The sequence below is a fragment of the Paroedura picta genome, chromosome 9, assembly GCF_049243985.1.
Source record: "Paroedura picta isolate Pp20150507F chromosome 9, Ppicta_v3.0, whole genome shotgun sequence".
NCBI lineage: Eukaryota > Metazoa > Chordata > Lepidosauria > Squamata > Gekkonidae > Paroedura > Paroedura picta.
In genome coordinates this window covers 68,961,479-68,979,938 of record NC_135377.1, presented here as the reverse complement: position 1 = coordinate 68,979,938, position 18,460 = coordinate 68,961,479, and the positions used below count along the sequence as shown (strand labels likewise).

The 18,460-nt window shown below is 42.0% G+C and overlaps 1 protein-coding gene across 2 annotated transcripts; it reads left to right on the top strand.

Moving 5' to 3' along the window:
• The first annotated feature begins 2,996 nt into the window (after window positions 1-2,996).
• MYLIP (myosin regulatory light chain interacting protein) lies at window positions 2,997-15,163 on the top strand. 2 transcript variants are annotated; one of them, XM_077353273.1, is made up of 7 exons: window positions 2,997-3,194; window positions 4,555-4,745; window positions 10,379-10,564; window positions 11,024-11,221; window positions 12,089-12,253; window positions 12,763-13,183; window positions 13,846-15,163. In XM_077353273.1, exons 1-7 carry the CDS (start codon window positions 3,108-3,110, stop codon window positions 13,933-13,935), a joined length of 1,338 nt encoding a protein of 445 aa, XP_077209388.1. In that variant the 5' UTR covers window positions 2,997-3,107; the 3' UTR covers window positions 13,936-15,163. The 2 variants fall into 2 exon arrangements, with proteins under 2 accessions (XP_077209388.1, XP_077209389.1); XM_077353274.1 differs by lacking the exon at window positions 2,997-3,194 and adding an exon at window positions 3,404-3,579.
• Window positions 15,164-18,460: the final 3,297 nt, after the last annotated feature.

The following is an 18,460-nucleotide window of genomic DNA, read 5'->3' as shown; positions in this document are numbered from 1 at the left end:
CAGCCTCCAGGTAGAGCCTGGGGATCTCAGAATTACAGTTCATTTCCAGACTACACGGATCAATTCCCCTGGAGAAACTGTCAAGAGTCACAGCTTATATTTTGGAATTAATGTTGGTCTCTATGCTGCTACTGGACTCAAATCTTGGTTTTCTGCTTGTTTCTTAATGCAAAGAGTATTTGAGGGTGGGAAGGAAGATGATTGTTTTTTGTTCTTGTTTGTTTATTCTGTTTTTTAAAAAGTAAGGCCATGTTTAAATATGTTAAAGACCTGGAGAGACAAGAGAGAGACTTAGAAAAAGGAAAAAATAGCCAAAAGGAAAGGGTGGCCTTGGCCAGAATAAGAAACATTCAACGGATTGGGTTGCCAATTAGAATTCTCCCCCCCCCCACACACACACACACACACTGCACTGCAACATCCTAACCTTTGTGTTAGGAAGCTGACCGTCCACTGGTGTGCTATCCATCATCGCTGTTGCTACTGCCACTGTTCCTGGTTCTCGACTGGCATACTCCCCGCCACCGCCATTGCTGCCACTCCAGACCATCTACTGGTGCACTCCCTGGAGCGGGACAACAGGCATCATGTCCATACCCATTTCCATCTCAGGGAGCACAGCAGAAGATGTGTTCCCACATCAATAAACCTCCTGCCTCAGGAAGAGTTCTGGGGGACCTTGAAAGCTTGTTTGTTGCTGGGTGAACTTTGGACTGGTATAAAATATATTTGGTTTTCTGTTGGACAAACAATAGATCCTGCAATCCTTGTTTGCTTTGTTCAAGAGAGGAAAAGGGAGGGAAACTATTCCAATGTCTAGCAAAGGGACTTTGCTGATGGGACTCAGCCACTCTCCAGTATTACATCATCCAATTTGGCTTCTATCGACTCTTAACCTAGTGGGCTATGAATCTCCAGCATTGAGACGAGGTTTTCTTCCTGCTCTCTGCCTTGCCAAAGTCCTGCGTGTTCCAATCAGCGCTGAAGAGAGAGCCAAAGTGCAGCAGGTTTTATTTTATTTTTTAAGTGGAAGAAGCCACTCCTTACTCTACTGTACAGGAGCCTTTATAGTGCAAACGAAGACCACTCTTGGCTTTCCCTCCATTTTAAGACAGGTGGGCTTCTTCCATCCTACCCTACATGAGGTTATTCCTTAGAGCATTTTCAGAATCGGGATCAGAAGCACACAGAGCTAGAAGACACCACCAAGGGCCATCTAGTCCACCCCCCTTCTCAGGGTCTTAAAAATTACACACTCTTGACAGGTGCTCATTCAATTTTCTCTTAAAAACTTCCAACCAAAGTTTTCAAACCTGAGTCACCATCAGCTTGTACATCTACCTGCATTTGGTTAACTAAAGAACATAGAGCAGAGATGCAGAGTTCTAGATAGAGTTCCCAACTTCCAGGTGGTGGCTGAAGGTCTTCTGAGATTATTAATTGTAAGGCATGTGTAATACAGCCAGGAGATCCGAGGATTGTTTGGCAACCAGGCAAGGGTTGTTTGGAGGTGGTTTGGCATTGCCTGTTGGATCCCTGGTATTCCTTAGCCAAATCCGCGTAGGTCTGCCATCCAAATCCCAAGGTTGGCCTTGCTTAGCTTTCTGATAGGATCACTGATGACAGATAGCCATTCACCTGGAGAAAATGGCCATTTTTGGAGGGTGCACTCTGTAGCAATATACATCACAGAAGTCTCTCCCCTCTCCAAGTTTTCCTTCTCAGGCTCCACCCTCCAAAAACTCCAGATATCTTCTAATCCAGAATCATTGACTCTAGTTGCGGGTGATATTGCTGGGTAGGGGAGAGACTTAGTCATCACATGAAAGATGTACACACACACTTGTGGTTGATAAAGGCCACAGCTTTTATAAACATAACACACATGAGCGAAGGCAAACAAACACCTAGGATGGATCCAATGGCCTGGTCCCCTACATAATCTGGGAGGGAAAAAATCCTGTTGGCAGGCCCACCCGTGGGGTTAACTCTAGTTGCGGGTGATATTTTGGTTGATCGTAATAAAAGACATTACACAGTTGTCCTTTGATTTTTTTAGGTGTGGTGGATCCTCCCTTCCCAAGAACACCTGAGGATTTTTTTTAAAGTATAGAAGTGCCCTGTGAGTTTATTTGGATATGCTTTGGCATTACAGACTAGAATATTAAGTTTTGATTGGGGATATAATAAAATCTTGAACTTTCTGTTTGTTATGGGAGGCCCAGGACCTCTAGCAAAAACAAGCATGGCTTTTCTCTTTGAGCCAGAGGGTGTTAATTAGTGGACACTGACAAAAGGATTGCAACAAAGAGGTGCCCAGGCGGGATGCCAACCTCCAGGTGGGACCTGGAGACCCCATGGAATAACAGCTCATCTCCAGACTAAATAGATCAGCTCCCCTGGAGAAACTAGCTACTGAGGAGGACGGACTCCATAGAATTATACTCCACTGAGGTCCCTCCACGCCCTAAATCCTGTCCACTTCTGGCTCCACCCCCAAAGTCTCCAGGTATTAACCAGCCCAGAGCTGGCAACCCTAGAACTTGCAACTATTTTGCTGTTCAACACAGCTAGGCTTGAGTAAAGAGGAGGAGCCTTTCCGAACACTGAATGCCCATCTGTTAAATTTTTTCCCGGTCAACATCAACTTCGAAGCAGAGGTTTTATTTGGAAACGCTGTTCTCGTGTCAGTTTTGACGTCGACTTCCATTCCCGCCTACCCCGCACATGGCAGACGCGGAGGGCCTTCAGTCGGGAATCGGACGTCGCGAAGCAAGCGAGCGGCGACCGCAGCCCTTCGATAATGACAACAACCCCCTCCCCCGCTTCCTCGCCTCCCTTTTCCCCGAGGCCTCACGAGAGCGCCGCTCGCGGTTGGCTTGGGCGGCTGCATGTAAACAGAGCAGCGCGCGTTCATTGGCCGAGTCTTACCGGTGGGCGGGGCCTGCGGGCGGACGCCGAACGCGCCGAAGAGATATAGGCGCTGCGCCCGGCGTTCGCCTTCAGAGCCGGAGGCGAGCGGAGCGAGGGAGGCGGGTGGCGCGCGGGCGGACGGGCACAGGCAGAGCCTTCTCGGTGTGTGCGACCCGAAGGACAAGGCAGCGGCCATGCTGTGCTATGTGACCAGGCCGGACGCGGTGGTGATGGAGGTGGAGGTCGAGGCCAAGGCCAACGGCGAGGACTGCCTCGACCAGGTGAGGAGCCGGAATAGCCGTTGCGGCGGGGGGGGGGGGTGTCTGTGTGGGAGGAGGTAGGTGGGGGGGGGGCGACCGTTAAACCGCCAACCACGCTCCCGCGTTCCGACCGGCTCGGGTGCCAATCAAGCGGCCGTCCCGCCCCGCGTTCCATCGCCGGCCCCCCAAGGACGGGGGGGGGGGGCTGCGGAGGCCTCCTGGCTGCGGAGCTTGCAGCATCCCGGCGGCTGCTCCGGCTGCCTCCCAATCGCCGCTGCTCCAGCTGGATCCGTCGCCAAGATGCTTCGAGACCCCCGTTTAGGAAGCAGGAGCCACGTGCTGAGTTACAGGGGGTGGCGATGCTGCTGCTCTGGCAGCTGCCCCACCGCCGCCCCTTGTGAACGCGGTCAGGGTCACGGGGGTCGCTCCGTGGGGTGGCTGGACCTGTGTTGTGGACCATGGCCCTCGGGTGCATAGGGAAAGGCTTGGACGGTCTATCTCCCCCATCACCGGCAGTGGTCCTCCTACGTCCCTGGCTTGTGGGCATTTAATAACTCTGCGCTGTGCACTAGCGTTTGTGCTTTGGAGGGTAGGACAGAGCAAAAAGTCCAGGAAGCCCTTGGATGACTTACCCAATTTGTGGCGGGGTGGGAGCTGTGTGAGTTCCTGCTCTCAGAAAAAGCCAGCTTGTCCAGGAGTACCTGGAAGACTTGCCGAATTTGTGGCTGGGTGGGAGCTGTCCTTGAGTCCCTACTCTCAAGAAAAAGCAAGCGTCCAGGAGCACCTGGAAGGCTAACTCAATTTGTGGCAGGTGGGAGATGCAGTGCCTCACAAACTCACCTTTCCTGCCACAAAATGTGTTAGTCTTTCAGGTGCTGCTACAGGCATCTACCTGGAGTGAGCATTGACTCACAGAAGTGTTAACGCTGACACAAATTTGGTCAGTTATTCAGGGGATGCCAAACTCTTGCTCTGGTCCGCTGTTAGGGACAGGCTAACATGGCTAACCTTCTTGATCTGTTTTGCATGATGGTGAGGGTAGAGTCAGTGTATTGAAATGCTTACCAGATTCTGAGTGCTGTTGAGCTACTGGAATTATTTTTGCTAGTTAGTTTAGGCATAGATTTAGTACTAGGATGGTCTAGGACGGTATAGGTATGGAGTGTTAGCAGAGATGTTGCACCTGTACCACTGGGGGACAAAACAACTTGAGAAAGCCTTCCTGAAATTGTATTTTTGGGGTTGGAAGGTGCACTTTTTACCTTAGTTAAGTTGCAGCTTCTCCAGTATGAAGTGCTATATTAATTGTTGGGTAGCTTTTCCTGTTAAACTTTTATTACTTTTCTCCTGTATACTAACTTTGGTATATTTTTATTTATAGGTTTGCAGACGTTTGGGGATCATTGAAGTTGATTACTTTGGACTCCAGTTCACAGGTAGCAAAGGGGAGAACTTATGGTTGAATTTGAGAAACAGAATATCCCAGCAGATGGATGGTCTGCCCCCTTACAGACTGAAATTACGGGTCAAGTTCTTTGTGGAACCCCACCTTATCCTGCAAGAACAGACAAGGTAAGGGAGAATCAACTGCCCAGTGAAAATTGCTTCTAACTGCGTAGCATGTGAACTGTATGTATAGTTTAAATTTGTGGCTGTTAGTATGCTTGGAGTTGAATGGAATGTTGTGCTCTTATTATAAAGCTGGATTTATTATGGCAGATAACAATTCCTTTAACATTATTTAAAGAAGAAAGTTAGAAAACAAGACTGTAACGGAGTACTGACTCCATTGCCCGATGGTAACCTCCTGTGAGTGTTACTGCAGGTCATTCTGTAATGTTCCTAACAGGAAACTGTTCTCCCAGTGTTTCAACTTACTGAACTGTTTTTAATCTGCTCTCATATTACAGTACTGACTCAAGCAACTGTAGCCCTCTTTCAGACCACAAAGGGAAAGCAGCTGGGTTCATTTTCCTCCAAGTTTTGAGGAGTGTGTTTAATATATCATTCTGTTTCTTAAACTTGAATTGCACCAACTACAAAATCAGTTTAAACTTTTAAAAATTGGTTTGCAGAACATAACATTCCTGTCTGTGTGGCGCTGGCCGTCAAATATTTAAAATGTTTATTGAAATGTAGTGTTAGTTTGATGTAAAGGTATGGTGAGAAAATAGAAACATGCCCTGCAGTAGGATTATTTGTGAGGCAGGCTGTTGCAGTCCTCTGTAAAATAACATCTTGCAAAAAGATATGTTGTTGAAATGGCTTATGATTGTGCTACGTATTTGGCACTATGCTTAATTTGAAATGTGGGTGTTTGAAGTATGACAAGATCAGTGTAAACAAAGTTGGCGCCCAGTAAGGCTTAATTTGGAATATAAGTTTATACCCAGAATTAAACTTAGTTGGTCTTAAAAGAGGCCACTGGACTCCCAACTTTGTTGCTTCAGTTCAACAACTGCCCATCAGGATCTATGATCATGTGATTCACTGAAGTATTACATTCATGACTTTATTTCCTATTAAGTTCCTTTTGGAGATATGTTTGGGCATATATGAAAATAATCCTAAAAGTCTCCTTTCATCAGTGGGTTTTTCATTGTTCAGCTGCAGTTATTGCTATGAAAGTGAATGTGCTAATGTATCTGATGTTAGTTCAGGATTTTGTTCATAAGAATACAGGACTGGGTAGGATTTGCGTGATGTTTCTTCTGTTAAATCGCTTAATGCTTGACTTGGCAGTAGGTTGAAGGTGTTCATTTTGTGTCAGTGAATGATTTGATTTTTTGGTCTATCTACACTTGTCCTGTGATGACTAGGAGGAATATTCTGTCACATTTCTTGATAAATTGTCTGGCCTGCTTGGAAAGGCCATGAATGCCAGCTAGCTCCAAACAGTGAGATGACAAGTATGCAAACACTTATGTGGAGATAGATCAAGATGGGTAGCCATGGTGGCTTGTTGTGGCAGCAGAAAAGAGCAAGTATCCCGTAGCACTCGAGAGACTAACAAAATTTGTGGAAGCATAGGAGTTCTTGTAAATCTGAAGAAGTGAACAGAGCCTCAGGAAAGCTCTTGTATCCTGCCACAAATTTTGCTGGTCTTTAAGGTGCTGCTGGACTCTTGGTGTTTACTGCTACAAACATTTTTAGTTGCCCATATGTCCTTTCAGGTTTCAGATTTTTAGCATTCACATCTCTTTTCCTGTTTGGAGTTCTTTGTTAAAGAAACTGAGCACAATATAATGACCCTTAACTGGAGGAAGGAATGCCCTTGCATGTGATGGTTGCTTGCGTATACATTTTTTCAGTACTTGCAGTATCGGCAATAGAGGCAGTTTATATAGCTGGTATTGAGAAGATGGGGTGTACTGGTGTGCTAAGGTTCAAAGAATGGCTGATACGTAGGGAGGCCTTTTTGCTTTTCAGTATAAAGTGCAAGGTTCAGACATAGACTGTATCACTCTGAATTTATTAGTGTTTGAAAGTGCAATTGGCAGCTTTGATTTGTTTCGACTCATTCTTAACATCATTCAGAAGGTAAAATTAAATCACCAGCAGAGCTTCATGCTTAATTGTGTAGGTATATGGTTTTCCAATTCACCTTTCCACAGGGGCATAATCATTGCTACTAAATTTGCCTGTTCCACAGTGTTCAACAGTGATGCACGGGGATGGGGGGGGGGCACTGTGGCAACTGTAATTGCCAATCTTAAATGGGTTAAAAACAAACCATCCCAAGTTCTAATGTTTCTTCATTTGGAGTACTTTAACTGTCTGTGGTGAGGGATGCAAAGTATATCCAGGGTTTCTGTGTCTTGCCACTTGAAACCTGATGTCACGGTGTGTTTTCTGCCTGCAAACGGGGGAGTTGCCTGACATGCTATTCTCTAAGACAGGGTTAGTCAACCTGTGGTCCTCGGACATCTGGAGGACTACAGGTTGACTACCCCTGCTCTAAGAAGTTCAAGGCAGCTTGCATGGGGTTTCCCGTGGATTTTGGATTACTCATGGGATTCAGTCAAAACACGCAACTCCCAAGGTACAGAAATGTGTTGATGTAAAGTTTGGCCTCAGAGGTTTTCTCGGGTGTGTGGCTGACATTTCTGGGGAAGTCTGGCTGCTATTCTAGGGAGGCAACAGCAGTGTAACTCTAGGTCATTGACTGAAAGTAACCCTTGCTAATAGCTGCTACCAAATCAGCCACTGCTGTGCTGGAAGAAGACAGAGCACGGAAATTTGACTCCCCCAGCCTCGCTTTGGGTGGAGAGTTCTGCTTTTGTGGTTGAGACTTTTTCCGAAACAAGATAACAAGAATAAAACTTCTGGAATACTGAGTAATGCAGATATAGTTAATTGAAAAAAAAACACACACCCCTCTTACATTAAGTGTCCTTACCGTAGCCTTTAAAGCTTGTAAAATTAGTTTAGCAGCTGAAATAAAGTGACATTTTTGTGTACCTGGCACATTAGAAACATCTAGCAAGTTTAGTATCTGTAAATTTGATGTGAAAAAATCAGAATTTTGGCCTAGCTTGTGGACCATGTTAGATATGATATAGATTAGAACAGTTTGTTCGCTTTCTGAGATTTGCATATATTGAATATTTGTCAACTGTAATTTGTCAATTGTAAATGGCAGTTTAGTGTACTGACATTACAGTAGCTGTAACATTAAGTGCAATAAAATATTGTGGCTGATAACTGAGGCATCTGACTGCTTGAAGTGGAGTTGAACAGCCAGTAGTAACCTTTCACCTAATGAATCAGTTCAAGAAGCTAGAAATCTGTCTTTTGTTTGATTTGTTTAAAGCATTATATACTTCAAGCTGCTAAGAACATTCTCAGCCATAGCAAAATTGAGATTGCTTCAGATGTTTAGTGTTTTCCTGTATTCATGTAAATTTTCATGTAGTATACTGCTACAAATACCAGTTTCTTAGTTACATCAGTGCTTCAAAAGAGCTTCAGTTGTTGAAGATGGACAGAGGCGCAACTGAATAGTTTTACAGTCCTGTACTCATGTAGCTCAAAATAGTGCATATAATTTAAGATAGTTAAGACATTTGGTTATTTCAAGTTATAATAGTATTTTGAGGTGTATGAAGTTCTTTGCCAGTTATCTGTGAAGTGTATTATATTTCCTAGAGTTTAAATACATAGAAAAATGAAGCTAATACATAGTGGGGTGGGATTTATGTCCTATTCTTGTGTCCCATCCCACGTTGTAACCTATTGATCTAGAGCAGGCTTTCTTAACCCCTGGGGTTTCTGGAAGGGTTCCCCGAATAGGTGGAAGTTAAACCTTTATCAAATGATATGACCACCCCATCCCCCCCAAAAATTTTCCAATGATGGTCCTGGAGGTGGTGGGAAGGAGAAGGGGACCTAGGTAGAAGTGTATACAACAATGCTTCCCAATCATATCCTGCATAATTGCAGAATATGGGTTTTTTTCACCAACCCAGAACCTCCAGCAACATTTCAGAGATTTCAGTGGGCCCCTGATAAAAGATGGTAAGAATCATGCACTAACAGTATCTTAAATATTCATATATACTTCTTTGTCCCTTTTATTTTAAGAAAGTTATTGCCCTTGAGACGAAATTTGCATGAAGAGGAACAGGTTCAAATAGTAAATTAAAACAGTGTTTTATTTGAATTCTTTGGTAATCAAACCAGCTTTTCAATTTCAGCTAGTTAATTAAATGCCTTCTAGGACTGGGTATTGAGCAGTTAATTACAGGCATGCCAGCAGTTCTAAGGTTGGCTCCAGGAACTCAAGATTTGCATGCGGTGCTTTATAGCAGTCTCTCTATTAAGCTTTGCTGAGAAATGGGCACAAGCCTTCCTAGAGTACTAGCGTATAACCTTGACATTTCTCTGGGCCTTTTTCCTCTCCCTGAGTGTGAGATGTCACCTCCGTTGCTCAGAATATATGATTTTTTTTAAAGCCTCACTTCTGTATCACCCATTTATGATGCACACTAACATGAACAGGCTTTTATTATATAAGAACATTCTTGGTCTCTTCTCTGCTTATGCTGAATTTCTTCCTATACCTTGTATACGATGGGCAGAGTTGCTGTGAGTGAGTGTGGTTCAGATGTTGTTGGCAAACTACTCTGCTGTTTTAGCTGTGAAATTAATTGTTGGACCAAGGTGCAGTGAAGAGTTGGCAAATAAAATCTCGGTCTGTTTTGATTTAAATCTTCCTTTGGTTTCATACCTTTAAGTTTTGATTTACACGGGAGGGGACCTGTATCAACTGATTATGGGGTTGACTGTTCCTTTCCATCTGTTACCCACACCCTACAATTATAGATGCAGCAGTTAGTGTAAGAAGACAACAGAAGTAAAATACTTGTTCTTAAATATCCACTGAGGAAGAGCCTGCTTCTGTCCTATAAGTGAGCCTTAGAAAGAAGAGCATGCACTGACTTTAATCTTATTGTTGAGGTGTTGGAACAGTTATTAGTAGGCGATCATAGTTACATTTGGAGAAGGGAAAAGGGAATATTCTTCACTTTTGTCCAGCTCCTTGCTACCCTTTTGTTTTCTTCCACTCTGTTCTTCTTTCTACTCCAGCTTCTTCACCAACCTTGCTTCCAGTTCCCTATTGCCCTGCAGTGCTAGTAGAGATATAGCCTGGTTGGGAAGCGAGAGGAAGAGATAGTAAATGCTGTCTTATTCACCATTTAAGGCTGAGTCAATCTTGGAAACTGGTTTGGAATGATGCAAAGGATCTGTTGCTTCCTTCCCCACTTCCAAAGCCAGTTTTCCAGCTTGTTTCTGTTACTCAGTAGTAAGGTTTTGCTAGAACATGACAGAGACTGTTAATATGATATGTGTCATACTAGTTCTGTGGTACCATTATTGTGGATAGTCTAGGATCTGTGAAATGGCTGAAATAGATTTTAATGCATAGGCGGACCCTTCCCCCTCATTTTTACTAATCTTTTTAATTCTCAAGCTAAAAGTAAAATATTTTCAGTGTATTATTTTATTGCAGTTAATATCTTAACTGTTCCAAATTATATAAACTTGCCCTTTATTTTTAGATATTCTAGGTATTCAGAAAGTAACTTTCCATTTATTTTAGATTGGAAATCAGATGGCTCTTATATAGAAGTAATAACAAAAATAATTTCCATTGCATGCTTGGGGTACTAAAAATTTTAAGTTTTCACTTGATTTCCTTCTAGGCATATGTTTTTCTTGCATATAGAAGAGGATCTTTTGGCGGGTAATCTTCAGTGTTCCTGTGAGCATGCAATTGAACTCAGTGCACTACTTGCCCAGTTGAAGTTTGGGGACTATAATCAAAACACTGCCAAATACCACTATGAAGAATTCTGTGCAAAGGAGCTTACTACTGCTGTTTTGGAAAGGTAAGAGGGCTTGCTGTGGAGAACAAGCATATGAAACTGTTCAAGTATTTATCACTGACCATCACTGCAACTGAAAATCAGCCTTTCACACTTGCAGACTCATGACTGTGTTAAAGAATACATTATTTCAGTTATTCAAAATACCATATGGAAGTGAAAGCTGTGTAAGTTATACTCATAATCCTGACGTTAAGGATAAAATCAACTTTCAAACAGTTGAATATTAGTTTGGCAGCTTTTAACATCGTTTTAAATCCTAAATAATACACTCAGCATTCTAACTATTAATGCATTAAAATTAAGACAAGGATCTGTTTACTGCTTACTTTTAAAAGCTCAAATAATTAACAAGATATAAGCATAAAGTAAATTAGTATAAGTCAACTCAGCTTTTAAGAACAGCATCTTGGCTCATAAGTCTAAATGACTAACTTGCTCTTGATCTCTTACTGTCCACAGTATTACGGCAAAACATAAAGAACTTGAAGGCCTCAGCCAGGCTTCAGCAGAGTATCAGGTTTTACAGATTGTATCAACATTGGATAATTATGGAGTAGAATGGCATTCTGTAAGAGACAGCGAAGGGCAAAAACTTTTTATTGGTGTTGGTCCTGAGGGCATTTCCATATGCAAAGATGACTTCATTCCTATTAACAGGTAAGAACTAGAGAAAATGTTCTGAATAACATTAATATAGTATGTCATAAGGTGTCGGGTTATGTGGCATCTGTTTTTTGTTTCAGCAGTGAACATATTGTAGATCATTCAGCATTCAAATGCGCGTTTAACAAAAAATGTCACTAAATAGTTGCAGCTATATGGAGTGCCAGTTGGGACTTGAGAGTTTAGTTATTGCTTATCCCCACCCCCCCAAAAAAAAAAAAAAACACTATTTGAACCTGGATTAAGCTCTGTTTTTAAAAAAGCAGTTCACTGGTATGTGTGTTTTTTTTCTCCTTTGGCCATAAATGGATCAAAACTTTAACCCATTGACTTTTCCCAGCATTGCTTATGTCCCAGAGCAAGGGCAGTAGGCACAGGATACACAGTCATGCCCAGTCTTGTTGATCGTTTCAGCACTTTTGTAATTTTGAGAACAAGGATGCAGGCACCATCTTAGAACGGGGGTTGGGATCAATTACAAAAAGGCTGCTATGGGGCATTGGGGCCACTCAAGCCAATCATCCTTTGATGGCATCAGCTAGTTCTGAATAGATGCTCACTAGGTTTTAAAAATTTCTGGAAATGTTGAATCCATTGAGCAAAACCATTTTGGGGGTTAAATGAGGTTGAAAGTACACACCAACCTGAAGCTAAGGAAGTCTGTCAGTGCCTGCTTGGGAGACTGCCTGGGCTCCTTGCATTGCATCATGTCATGTAAGAAAAGAGAGAGAGAGATGGGTGTTGTAGTGTTCACTATCTTCATATTGGCTTCCTTTTACACTGTGTTGTGTGAATTGCTAGTGGGTTTAGTAAAGCGATTTCAGATATCTGTACAAACCTTGTCTGCTTTACATCTTCTAGGATTGCGTATCCAGTTGTCCAGATGGCAACGCAGTCTGGGAAGAATGTGTACTTGACTGTCACAAAGGAGTCTGGCAATAGTATAGTTCACCTCTTCAAGATGATCAGCACCAGAGCGGCTAGTGGACTGTACAGAGCAATAACTGAAACACATGCGTTTTACAGGTTTGTTTTGCGAAACTTAAGTTTGTGGTTTGAGTAGCAAATATCCTTGCCTTACTTTCAAACGCAGAATTTAGAAATTTGAGATTCATCTAGTGAATCTGTATGAACGCTAATGAAGTATTGCAAAGTCCATGCTGGCTTTATTCTTTTCAGAGGCTCTCTCACCGTAGATTTTCATTTTGTTCCCTGTTAAGATGATTGATTTGGGTGAGAGAAATGCCGATGGGTGTCTCTTGTACCAGCACAGCATCGAAAGTTAACACTGGCTGAAATACTGCTAGTGTTGTTAATACAGAACTGGAACAGAAATAGAAATGATGCTAACAGGGATCAGTTTGAAATAATTACTTTTTTGACAAAGTATTCAAGCTAAGCATACAATTTTGGGCTTGTTTAGAACAGCCTTCAACTTTAATTACAATTATGATTTGGATATTTTGCAACTAAAAAGAACTAACCGTTTCACTGGGTGTTCCATATTTACTGACCCTGTTCCATTCCCTCTACAGGTGTGACACTGTTACCAGTGCAGTCATGATGCAGTATAGTCGAGACTTGAAAGGCCACTTGGCATCCTTGTTCCTGAACGAAAACATTAATCTTGGCAAAAAGTATGTGTTTGATATTAAGCGAACATCAAAGGAGGCTTACGATCATGCAAGACGAGCTCTTTACAATGCTGGCATTGTGGATCTTGTTTCAAGAAGTGACCAGAGTCCACCCAGTTCCCCCCTTAAGACTTCAGAAAGCAGTATGAACTGTGATGCCTGTGAAGGTCTCAACTGCCAACAGACGAAGGCTCTTCAAGAGAAGTTACGGAAGCTTAAAGAATCCTTGTTGTGTATGGTGTGTTGCGAAGAAGAAATAAATTCTACTTTCTGTCCTTGTGGCCACACTGTATGCTGTGAGTCGTGTGCAACACAGTTACAGGTAAAAACATAAAGCTACTTGTAAAAAGCACATTTCCATGACAACCTTTCATAATAGTCCGGAGGCAAATTCTCAGAAACTAATGGCAGATTAATAAACACCAGGGATATGTAACAAAAATGTTGTTCCAGCAGGCTGATGACCACAATATCTGTTAACACTTGCTGGATCATACCTAGTTAAATGAAATTGCTGAAACTTTTTACTCAGGCTTTGAGAATCTTTGGAGCTTTTATTTGTTTTAACTCCCCTGAAATATAAGGTTTGGCTTTGAGACATGCCTGATTTTTTTTTTTAAAAACCCTAAACGGGTACTTTTGCCTATACAAAGGAGGAGTAGGAGCAGATATTTATTGTATATGGTTAATACATAAAAACTGAGAATAAGCCTACACAAAGATAAACCCCACAGTGTGTTTTCAAAGCTGTCAGTGGGTGCTTAACTGTTCAGAAATGACAACATACTTTTGTAAAGCAAGTAGGATGTATTTATGAAATTAGTATTTAACAATGAAGCTCTGTTTCTGAGTATTGGTACTCAATAGTAATAATAGTATTTCTGATCATTTAATTTTATTAAAATCTTTGGGATATATGAACTATTGCTTCTGTATTAGCTGCAGTTGTTTTAAAAAGTTCCAATTTCTGCTTTCTCTCTCCAGTCATGCCCAGTTTGCAGATCTCAAGTAGAGCATGTTCAGCACGTCTATCTGCCTACCCATACCAGTCTGCTTAATCTGAAGGTAGTATGATCTTTGTATCATCCCTGAAAGATGCCGTATAAGCTTCTAAGTCATCTTGTACTTCCAAATTACTATGTGCACTCCAGCCAGTGATGGTGAATGAGAGCATCTGCCAGCAATTGCCGCCAGAATGGCCATTACAAAATGTTTTTTTGATTGATTTGGGGAGGGGGTGCATTCTGAGCATTAGAGAACATGTTTAGGACATACTGTGAATGATGTGTAACCAACCTCATGTCACCCAGGTTTCTTTTTTTTATACAGAAAATGGCAAACTTTTTTTTTAAGCTTGAGAAATGAGAGATGGAAAGTTATTCAATAGAATCCATCAGAGGCCATTCAGCTTGTTTTATGCATTTTTTTAAGGTTGTTTTAAGGTTATTTCACTTTGCATGACCATTCCCTTTATCTTTTAGTGAAACTAGTTTTAATAACTACATTTGCTTTATTGTTTAGGTTCTGCTCTTAGTGTTACCAAAATAAGCAAATATTTTATTTTCAGACCAGTGAACTAAGAACCTAAGATTGCAAAGCTTTAAGCAAATGGTTATATTTGTTTCATCAAAAATAAAGACTAGATAACTCCCAAAATTACCATTGAATTTTGAGTAAGCTTGGCAGCCTGGTGGACATTTTTTCAGAAACTGTCAAAGGACAGTCTGTGTACATTTGAAAATGTAACATCTGTATAATACTTTCACTTGCAAGAGTCCACTTGTGCTTTTTTTGTTGTCTGCCTTTTTTTGGGGGGGGAGAAACTTTAATCCTAAAACAGTATAATCTTAATAGAGTTTTCTATAATGCAGTTGTGTTTAAATTATTCTTTCTAAACCGTCTTACCTTCTGCCATACACCCTCTCCGTGGGCTTTTTGGACTTTGGTCAACTAGTGAATACTCCAGAACATTGAACACTAGAAGACTGTATGTGGGTGCAATACTAGCTCAAATAAAGGCTAGACAAGTCACTTTACTGAGACTTCCTAAATATACTTTTCATATTGCCTTAATGTAGCAGTAATGTGTGTATGCATTTGTTTCTTTGCACAGACATTTTGTCAAAATATTAAAGATCTACTTTTTTATGGCACATTAGCATATAAACCTTACTTCAAGAGGTATTTATTTTTTCACTTTGTAAAAAAGAATTGTTTCCACATGAAGCAAGATCTGTCCTATATGGTAGACAACTTTTGTCTTTTTTTTATATTCAGGTTAATAAAGGACTTTCAATAGAAACCGGCAGCATTTCTTTATTTACATGTATGATTGCAATTCTTTGTGTTAAAGGCCTGAAGCCAAAGCGATAAACTAGGGAGACACTCTTGTCTGCAAATCAAGCTTTGCTTATTAAACCCTGTGTGAGAAATGCAGCCTTACAGCCAATGTCAAAATCTGTCATGCCTTTTTTTTATTGGGACTAATCAAAAACACAACACTCTGCAAGTGTTCAATTGCACCTAAACCTTTCATCAGGCCGATGTTACAAAAAATAAATCGGGGGGCAGGGCGGGTGACTCCAGGGCTAGCTCTCGTGGTAGATGCTGATGGGGCATGCAAACATGCTTAATGCCTTCAGGTATCAAACTTAGAAGCACATGTCAGTTGAGAGCAGTGGTAGCTTTCAGACCAAACCCAGAATAAAACTTCATTGGTCTTAAGGGTATCCCTGCACTCAAACTTTGCTCTGCTGCTTCAGGCCAACATGGTTACCGGCTTGGATCTAAATTTCATAGAAATTGTAAAATATGGCCAGTACATGATATTTAAACATTAATTGTTTAATCTTTAAGTTTCTTATGCCTTTCTTTTTCTTCCCAATGGGGACCTAAAGTGGCTTACACCAGTATTCTTTCCTTACAAGGATCTCTGTTGAGTATGGAGAACTGCCCAGCTCCTCCACATGCAGTCAGCTGGGTTACCTTAGGCTCATCACAGCCCTGATAGTGCTGCTCTCAGGGAACAGTAGCATCAGGACTCTCTAAATCCAACCTACCTCACAGGGTGTCTCTTGTGGGGAGAGGAAAGGAAGGCAATTGGAAGCTGCTGTGAGACTCCTGGTAGGGAAAAGTGGGGTATAAAAACCAACCTCCTACAGAGCAATGGGCACACTTCCTCAGAAGATGAAATAGAAATCATCAGGACACATATATAAGGAGAGAGTAAATTAGTAGTAAAGGTAAAGGTATCCCCTGTGCAAGCACCGAGTCATGTCTGACCCTTGGGGTGACGCCCTCTAGCATTTTCTTGGCAGACACAATACTGGGTGGCTTGCCATCCCCTTCCCCAGTCATTACTGTTTACCCCCCCCCCCCCCCCAGCAAGCTAGGTACTCATTTTACTGACCTCAGAAGGGATGGAAGGCTGAGTCAACCTTGAGCTGGCTGCTGGGATTGAACTCCCAACCTCATGGACAAGACAGCATTTCTGCGATTTACCACTCTGCGCCACAAGAGGCTCTAAAATGTCACAATTAACATCACTAACCTCAACATTTTTATTTCCATATGTTTTTATGAATGACAATTGAACCTAAAAGACTGATTTTGCTATTCTAGCAAGGAATTATCCAGTCTTCATTATCATGCTGCATATTTCTGGATGTCTTTGTGATGCTGCTTACTAATTTACACTCTCCTTATATCTAAACTCTTGTTTCCTGTTCCACTGTCTGAGGGAGTGTGTATGCACACAAAAGCTCATGCCTTGAATAAAACTGTTGGTCTTAAAGGTGCCATTGAACTCAAATTTTGTTCAACACAGTGGATACTGTTACAAACAAAGATGCAGCATTGCTAGGTATCAGTTAAAACATTGCACAGTATATTCAGGTGTGGCCTATATGTAATGTATGAGAATCTGTTCCAGTCTGAAAGACTCTTGTATTTGTGTCTTAATCCAGTCTCACCTATTATCCTCTTAACTAACTTCACAATAGCCAGCCTTCATGCCTATTAAAACTGCTCCTATATGTAATGGTTTTGCATATTCTGTTTTGTGCACGCACATAAACCTTATACTAAAGCTTTGTTGGTTTATCATAGAAGAGTGAAACTAGCATCCAGTAGCTCCTAAAAAAAACAAATGAAATTACCTTGAAAATGATATGTTTGGTGCCACTGGACTCTGCACAAGCAAGCAGGAGGGTTGCAGGGATGTTAATCATATGAAGTTGTCTGGAGAGTCTGATTTGGGGGTACAATCAGTGTCCGGTTCCACTTCAGTGCTGCCAGCTACAATTGGGGGGATAGGGGTAACTTTTCCTTGAGTACTATCCATTGGTCTCTCCCTGCTTTAATACAGTTTCAGCAGGCACCTTCATTGTGTGTGTGTGTGTGTAAGCTGTTTGGGCTTCCCATTGAGAAGGCAAGGCATAAATGAAGTCATGGAACATTTCCCCAGCATGGAAGGTTTTTTAGTTCCTGTAAAATGCCTTCTCTTTTCTTTGGCCTTCTGGCTGCCGTACTGAGAACGATACCCACACAATTCTCTGAGGTGCAGCTGTATATATTCTTTATGGAAGTCAAGGCTTTGCATGCACTGCAGAAACTCCAGCTTTTCTTTAAAAAAAAAACGGTTTCTACTGCTTGTAGCCTTATTGCAAATACACAGGTACAATGGCATTACCTTTTGTTTGCAGTATTGTGTTGAATTGTTCAGCTACTTGACAGGCTATTGTGAAAGGAGCCAGGTGAGAGCTGGTGTGGTGCCAAGCCTCCAGCTGAAAGTGCATTAACCTAATATGACCTTGGGCATAAGCAGCTTGCATTGCCTTCAGATAGCATCTGGGGGTGTGGTGCATTACTTTCAGTGTTAGACTTCTAAAACAGTGGGAGTGGATTGCTGCCGTTAGAAATTGCCTGATATTATACAAAAGGCCGAAACATCTATTCTTCCAAGTATTGAACCCAAACCAAAAGGAGATCTGCAGGCTAAATAAATTTTCTAAAGTATTTGTTTCTTTGTTGTTGTGATTTCACAATTTTAAATCAACTGAAGTCCCAAGAGTTCTATTTTCATATTTTCTATTTCTTAAATATGATCAACAATCAAAACAGTATCCCAGGTATTCTGCCCGTTTTCCTGCACCTTCATCAGTCATGTTAAGACTCAGTTTTATTGGATATCACATAGGCTCTGCTCATAGATTCCTGCCTGTAAGCATTGGGGTCCTACCTTAAACTAACGTTTACAAGGCATTTTACCCAGAAAGAACTCGTGAGTGTGCTGAGCCCTGTCGCCATCTTTCTGAGCAGTCCTCTAGAAAGCTGCTGTTGGTTGCTCAGCTTGTGAGGAATAAAAAAGGATTCCACTTCCTGCCTTTCCATGTACTGGAGGACAATTTCACAAGGGACCAGCCATCTTTAAACAGCCCCGCGCCACGGACTGAATAATAGAGTAAGGGCTGTGTGGGAGGAGTTAGGGCGGGCCCTGTCCGGGATGAAAACTCGCGGCTCCTGATTGGCCCCTCTGAGTGTCCATCCCGGCCCAAGCAGCCAATGGGTTGGCTGCTTCGCTTGGCCAGGGAATCACCGC

Excerpts from the sequence above, each read along its gene's own strand:
- MYLIP (XM_077353273.1), top strand. The coding sequence starts at position 3,108 with ATGCTGTGCTATGTGACCAGGCCGGACGCGGTGGTGATGGAGGTGGAG. Across the intron at positions 3,195-4,554 it reads GCGAGGACTGCCTCGACCAG|GTTTGCAGACGTTTGGGGAT; the intron begins GTGAGGAGCCGG and ends TTTTATTTATAG. Across the intron at positions 4,746-10,378 it reads ATCCTGCAAGAACAGACAAG|GCATATGTTTTTCTTGCATA; the intron begins GTAAGGGAGAAT and ends ATTTCCTTCTAG.